At 41.4% G+C, this 7,263-nt stretch overlaps 2 protein-coding genes across 2 annotated transcripts in view; both read right to left on the bottom strand.

Moving 5' to 3' along the window:
• Positions 1–2,750, bottom strand: LOC119408387 (glutamic acid-rich protein; the record flags this gene model as incomplete). The annotated part of the gene is given in 8 exon segments (XM_037675193.1): positions 1–36; positions 315–441; positions 543–616; positions 794–950; positions 1,032–1,078; positions 2,368–2,440; positions 2,551–2,615; positions 2,726–2,750. Coding segments are annotated over 6 exon segments (514 nt in total), but the record flags the coding sequence as incomplete, so codon positions are not given.
• Positions 2,751–2,840: 90 nt separating this feature from the next.
• The window catches only part of bod1l1 (biorientation of chromosomes in cell division 1-like 1), an 8,715-nt gene continuing 4,292 nt past the window's right edge, over positions 2,841–7,263 (bottom strand). Inside the window, exons 8-14 of the mRNA XM_037675502.1 lie at positions 6,912–7,038; positions 6,767–6,827; positions 4,896–6,684; positions 4,750–4,820; positions 4,506–4,617; positions 2,994–3,104; positions 2,841–2,914 (exon numbers count right to left, since the gene is read on the bottom strand). Of these exons, the coding sequence (XP_037531430.1) occupies positions 2,841–2,914; positions 2,994–3,104; positions 4,506–4,617; positions 4,750–4,820; positions 4,896–6,684; positions 6,767–6,827; positions 6,912–7,038 (2,345 nt within the window). The remainder of the gene's footprint in view (positions 2,915–2,993; positions 3,105–4,505; positions 4,618–4,749; positions 4,821–4,895; positions 6,685–6,766; positions 6,828–6,911; positions 7,039–7,263) is intronic.

The following is a 7,263-nucleotide window of genomic DNA, read 5'->3' as shown; positions in this document are numbered from 1 at the left end:
TTTCCTCTGATCTCTTTCTCTTCACTGCTGCTTCACCTGGAAGTTAACCAGATCAAAACTAAGTATATTGTTCTTTTCAGATGTAAGTGCTTTTGACAAAAATACCTCATTTTATACATTAACAATGAAGACACAAATACCATGTTTTAAACTTTTCTGGTCTCAACAAAGAAGTGATCTCAAAATACTGAACAGTTTCAGTCTGACTTCCTGTGGATTTCTCACAGTTAACAGTTCTGCCGTCTCTCATTAGCAGCTTGACTCTGAAGGTAAAGGTGGGACTTTGAGGGGCTGCTTTGACTGAAAAACCTCACCGGTGTCCGCAATCTCCTGGGAGTCTGAGTTTCCTGCAGCTTCACCATCCTCTGGGACAGGAGACGGGAGATTCACCTCAGATCCACTTTGATTACTTTTCTGTGGTTCATGTCCATCAGCAGCACTCTAAAAATAGTTTGAAAGCAAAAATATATCATACTGTAGTACAGTGAGATATACTCAATACTTTGCAAATTAGTCTTCATTGTAAGAAAATATAAACATGCCTCTTCTTGCTTCGCCGTCTCCAGAGTTGATATTTTCTCAACACTGTCCTCAGCATTAGTCTCAACTGTCTTGTCTGAGGTTAAAAACAAAAGATGAGTTTAATAGTTAAGGGTCATTTAACCTCCAAGGTGATGTTAAATGACTCAACTCCAAGTTTAAATTATGCAAATAACGTTCAAGGAAGTTGTTTTATTATGTTTTAACATCCACAAGTTTATACAGAAATTGTTGGTTTCTGTCTGACAAATACCAGCTGCTGCTTCTTTAGCTGCAGCTCCTCTGCAGCTCGATGCCTCCTCTGATGTCGCAGCTTCCTGCTGTTGGTCCTTTCCCTCCTCCTCTGTGTTTCTGAATGATTGTTCTCTGCATGGTGTTTCTATCTCCATAACCTTCTCCTGCACAGTTTCCTAAAGATAAATAAAAAAGATTAGTTTTACCCAAAACTTCTGAAAATTACATAAATAAAATATAAGAGTGGTGAGACTTACTTCAGCTGAAAGCTGGTCTTTATCTTGTTTTTCCTCATTTGCATCACCTGATGGGGTCAAAAGGCAGCGTTTCAGAAGACAGTTCATGCAACAATTTCAAGCAAACCTCAGATGTTGATGTTCTATTTAAAGAGTTTATTGTTTCTTTCAGCTGTCATTGTGTATTCTTGATTTAAATCAAAAGTGTTTTAAAAATGAGTCAAATTACATACATTTTGCCTAAAAAAAACACAAACACAGTAGCCCCTCGCTACTTCGCGGTTTGACTTTCACGGTTTCTCAACGATTGTCCACCTTAATATTACTCTCGTGATTGGGACGGTACGGAACAAACAGTTAACAGAAAAAATAAATACTTAGGACAGGTGCTGCCATTTTGTAGTTTTCTTTCAGTAAGCCTAAAACTGTAAGGTCAGTCAAAAGAACTACATTACCCAGAAGCCAACAGTGCTTTCAGCTGCTGCTTTCTGCCGAAATGGAAGTAAACTTTTGATCCGATCCGAACCAGAATAAAAAGTTTGGTCCTTATTCATGGTGACTTCGGTGCTCAACGGCTGCAGAGAGCTGATCAGAACCGGACCAGGTCTACTTCCAGCCTCATCGGTCAATCGGAGTGCTGCTTGCTGGCCAGTGAAGCCTCTCGAGCTGGGAGGCGTTGCTTAGAGATCTGATGTCTTCTCAGCAGCTCATCTGGACTTTTTACATCTGGATCCCTCTGGATTATTTGGACTCTATCTGGACCATTGAGTGGTTTTGTGTTGGCTCTCCGACGGTCCGGCTCTCTCCAAAAGCATCTGGTGCTCAACGGCTACAGAGAGCCGATCAGAACTCAACCAGAACCAGACCAAGGCTGGTGAGTCCCCATATGAAATTTTGCAGTACTGTGCAGTACATATATGCATTTTGATAAAATTACGTAGGTTTAAGTTTAGAACATTGCAAAAGTGTGGCAAAGTTTTATAAACCCTTAAAATATATATAAATACTAAAATAAATATAGCGTTTCTACTTTGCTGTTTTTCACTTATTGCGGGGGGGGGGGGGGGGGGGGGGTCCAGAACGTAACCCCCGTGATAATCGAGGGACTACTGTAGATATCAATAAAGTTAACTACATCTGTTGAACAAAATTTAAAAAAAAAAAAATCACATAAATCAAAAGTCCAGGAACAGATGTGGCATCAAATAATGTTCTAAACTTCTCTTCACTTACTCTTTAACAGTCTTTCACACTTTAAACTACATGATTATTAAAATATTAATCTAAGAACACGGAGTTCTAAAAACAAATGAATGAGTAAAACTAGTAATAATAAATAAAAAAGGACTGGACTCACTGATTTGTTTGACTAGTTTGAACTCAGATTTAGCTTCTCTCTCCTCAGTCCTGTCAGGAATGCTGGCCTCCATCTAAAACAGAATTAAAACTCAGTTTAGCTACAAAATTATTTATGTTGTATAACACTTACAAGAGAACAAGAATCACATTTTGCTGATCTATAAAATGATCTGAAACGTACAGTCTGCTGATCAGCTTCGCTCACTGTAACATCTTGTTCCTCCACCGTCTTACTCTCAGTTTCACCTAGATGTGGAAAGACATCGTTTTTAACGTTCTTTGATTAAAAAGTATTTTACTAATTAAATAAGTAAATGCTAATTATATCTGATGTAAATGAAAAGAGTTGCCCTTACAGACAGAAATCTGAGCCTGTTTTTTTTTTTCTTCCTCCACTACCTGTTGTTCAAAATTTAAAAAAATGTTTTAGTGTTTATTTCTGAAATATATTAAAGTAAAATGGCAAACAGTTCATATTTGGTTTAAATGCAGCTCAATTACCTTGAGGCTCGTCTGTGTAACTGCACCATCTGGCTCTGTTAGTGCTTTAAGTCAAAATGCTGGTTAAAAATCAGCTAAAAGAAACTACTGGCTTCATTTCAGCAGGAGTGTGACAGCACCCACCTGGCACATCGATGTTTTCTGAAAGTGTCTCGGTGGTGTCAGAAACGACAGCTACAGCCGTCTCCTCTGCATCAGCTGCGATCGCCTCTGCTCCTGACGTAACATCAGCCACTGGTGAAACACACAAACAGAGCTGTGAAGATGGCAGCACACAACGGTGTCTGTTAACAGCTTTTTAAAAACATTTATAAAGAATGTTTGAAAGGAGCCGTCGAGCTGCTGCCATTCAACTTAACCTTAGTACAGTCCCTCGATACTTTGCGGTTCGACTTTTGCAGACTCACTCTTTCGTGGGTTTTCAACGCAAGATTGTATATGACACATGATTGGTGATAGGGAGACAGACCCCGCCCCTCCTTTCTCTTTCTCTGCTGTGACAGACAGTCTCAGAAAGAGAAAGGAGGGGGTGGGGTCTGTCTTTCCCCATCGCTACTGTTCAGGGAGTGGATGAACAGATGGATGTAGAATATCAGAGAAAATGCTTTGGTGGAAAAATAAGAATGAATCAGTTTTTAAAAAAGAGAGTGGATGAGCACGGTTCACTCAGGTATAAGACAGACACCCCCCCACCCCACCCCAGCGGCTTTCTCTTTCTGAGACTGTCTGTCAGCAGAGCAGACACACAACAGGCTGCGTGCAACAGACAGCCTCGGAAAAAGAAAGGAGGGGGTTGGGGATCTGTCTTATATCTGAGTGAGCCGCATGAGCGGCATGGATTGTTTATTTTAAATAATTAAGCACGACCTGAACCGAGCTTTTAGTCCCCCTCGGCGATCACTGAGCGGGCCAGGCCACCGGGAAATGTCCCAGTGCTCCCAATGGCCAGCCTGCCCCCGGGGCTCAGTAACCGTAGCATCAGTCTGTCTGCTCTCTTTCGTTGTGCTCTTTTAGAGCATTTAGAGTTTAGAACATAGTTAAGAACATTGCAAGAGTGAGGGAAGGAAGGGTTTATAAAGCCTTAAAACATATATAAATACTAAAATAAATATAGCGTTCCTACTTTGTGGATTTTCACCTATCGCGGGTGTTCGGAATGTAACCCCTGTGATAAGTGAGGGTCTACTGTAATCATATAAACAAACGAACATCAAAAGAAATGGTAAAGCTGCTCCAAGTGGATCATCATGGTCACCATGGTGACCACACACGTTTCACTCCCCTACTAATGAGCAGCAGATTGAGTCAGACTGTGTCTGAGCTGTAGAGCTCTAAAGAGCGCTGGGTTTTCTCAAGAGGTTCACCAAAATCTTATTGATCTCCATTAATTTTTTATCTCATCATTTGCAAATTTTGTCGACACTAATGCTACCAAAACCATAGCATGCTATTCCTGGGTGAGCTGAACATTTTGGTGCATAAGTTGCATGTTTTTTTAATTTTATTTTAAAACTGATACGAGATTCAGGTCAAAAGTTTTAATAGAATTGTAATAAAAGGTGCTCAATCTTTGTGTTTTGACACCCTTAACAAGAACGAGGGTTAGCATTTAGCAAAGAGAAAACACCTACAAACCTTTTTTGTCTACTGGTGCAACCATTTTGTCATCAAACAATGTTTCAAGAGGAGTTTCAGCACTTTTGGTTTCCTCCTCTTTCAGGCTTGTATGTGAAGTCAACTCAGACTCCTGTGTGAAGGAAAAAAAAGGAGAATCTCTTAGAAGCGTAGAAAACACAACTCAAGAAAAGAAAAATCAAAGTTTATTATGGTTTATTTTCCTTCAACACAAAGATACATTAATTTTACAAATCTCACATACCTGTGGAGCAATGCTCTCTGATGTTTCAGTCTCACCCGTGTCCATTTTGTTCTCTGAGGTTTCTGTCTCATCTATAAACACAGAACAGTTTTAGCTCATGTTGTACGATGCTTGAATAATAATATATTTTGTCATTTTCCACATACCATCAACTTCTGGTGTTTTATCAACAAGCCCAGCAGCTGGTTGAACTGCAGTCGGTGAGGCTCCAGTATGAGTGAGCTCAGTTTGGATGTGCGCAGGAAACAGCTGCTCTTCTTCAGCTGCAGATGTTTCCATCGGTTGTGGGTCGGGCAGATTCAGCTGTGATCCCTCCGTGTTTTGGATGAAGGTGGAGGACAGCGTACTGTCAGGATCCATGGAGAGCAGAGTCAGCGCTGCCTCTTTCATCTTCATGTCAGCATCCCGAAGCTCCGCCTCTACCGCGACGTCCTCTTTAAGACTCCCGGGTGGAAGTCTTGCCTCGGCTGAAGTACAGACGTCCATAAGGGTCAGCAGGGCGTCGGCCTCCACCGGTACTGCTGGCACCTCACTGGGCCGTGACTCTGCATCACCCTCAGATGGCTCGGGGGTGATGTCACTTAAAGCATCGCAGGTGTCCTCGGAAAACGAGGTGGCGACAGTGACGGTGGCGGGATCAGACTCTGAGCTCACTTCTCGGAGAGGTTGCTTCTTAGACGTCTCTTCAAGAGTCAAAGAAGAAACAGAGGACTTCAAGGATTTATCAGACTTTTCCAGCTCGGCTTCTTTCGGCGTCGTCTTCGCTTCTTGATCGTCGCTCTTCTTTTCAGGAACTTTATTCTTCCTCTCCACTTTCTTCTTTGCGCCTTTAAGGTCTAATTTCTCCTGGGACGTTTCTTCAGAGACTTTCCTCTGTTCTTTTGCGCTTCCATCTTTTTTCTTCCCCTTTGCTGTTTCGGGCTTAGAGACATCTGCACCTCCTGCACTTTTAACATCCGAACTGTGAACTTTCTTATCCGTCTTTAGTAAGAACGAAGCCTTGGCTTCCTCTTTGGATTTAGTTTTTGATTTTTCTGTTATTCTTTTATCTGTTGGCTTGACTTTTTTGGGCTCTCTGTCAGCGTTTGAGCTTGACTTGTGTAACTTCTGGCTGTCCTGATCAACTTTACCTTTCTCACTTTCTGTTTTGGATTTGGGTTTGTCTGCAGGCTTGTCCTCAGAGTGACTCTTTGACTTTTTAAACACGTCCTTGGAGTGTTTGTCCCTCTTCTTGGTGCTGTCTAGGCTGGGCTCCTTGTCAGAGCGATCCTCAGAGGAGCCTGCAGAATCAGGGCGAAGCAGCTGCTTGAAATCACTTTTAACCAAAGTTTTCTCTCCTCTGGCTTTTTCCTTGTCTTTTATCTTATCTTTATCCTTTTCCCTAATTTTGTCCTTCTCCGTTTTTACATTTTCAACGGGGCCTCCTTTAACCTTCTTGGCATCTTTTGAGCCTCCGTCTTCAGCACCTCCTTCAGCCACTTTTCCATCTTTTGTACTTCCTGCTGTTTTCTTCTCACTTTTGGTTTTGAGCTTCTTCTCACTTTTATCTTCAGAAGATACTTTGACAGCAGAGCTTTCCTTCTGCAGAGACTCATCTGCTGGATGCTCGGATTTTTTCTCCTGCTTTTGTTTGAGTTTGGCACGATCATCAGACAGGCTGCGCTCCTTCTCTTTGCGCTCTTTAGAGTGAAGGTCTTTCCGGGGCAAGCGATCAAACTTTCCGACCGAACGCTGTTTGAGAGCCTCATGAGAGCCTTGCTCAAGATCCAAGATGAAGGAGTGTGTCCGGCTTTTGTCCAACAGCTTCTTTGTGTCACTGGAATCTTCGGAGACGCTGCCGCTCGTTCGTCTGCGCCGGTCATCGGAAGATCCCGATTCTGACAGATTTCTTGTAAGCTTAGCTTGTGGGTTCTTTGAGGAAGACGGCTTCACCTCCTACTTAAAAAAATTAAATAAAACATGCTTTAAAGAAATCAGTAGCTCCAAATTTGTTTTATTTCTCGTGGCTTTAATTTACCGCTTTCTTAGAGGTCTCTCCTGTATCGCCCTTCTTCTTGTTTGAAGCTTCTCCCTCTTTTCTAAAAAGTGATATTGACACATTTACACGGATTTGTTTTAAAACGCTAATGTATAAATTTGCATTTGAGGTTTTCATGGCAAACCTTGAGTCTAGCTTCCTCTTCCTGCTAAGAGCCACTTTTTTCTCCAGAACTTTCCTCTCTTTGCGAGCTTCTTTGGCTTTGGGCCTCTCCATTGGAGCAAAATCTGCACTCCTTTGTTTTTTACTATCTGTTTAAGAGAAATAAGGTTAAAGGATAGAGTAACTTTATATGTACTGTATAGCAGTGGTTCTCAAACTGGGGTCCCCGGACACCCGGGGTTCCGTGAGCCAGTGCTTGAGGTCCTCAAAAATAAATAAATAAATAATTTTACATTAAAAATATATATATAAAACAAACAAACAAATAAACAAAACAATATATATATATATATATATATATATATATATATATA

The sequence above is a fragment of the Nematolebias whitei genome, chromosome 4 (assembly GCF_014905685.2).
Source record: "Nematolebias whitei isolate Nwh7 chromosome 4, NemWhi1, whole genome shotgun sequence".
Classification (NCBI taxonomy): domain Eukaryota; kingdom Metazoa; phylum Chordata; class Actinopteri; order Cyprinodontiformes; family Rivulidae; genus Nematolebias; species Nematolebias whitei.
The sequence above is the reverse complement of the archived record's forward strand: the minus strand, read 5'-3'. Positions and strand labels throughout refer to the sequence as shown.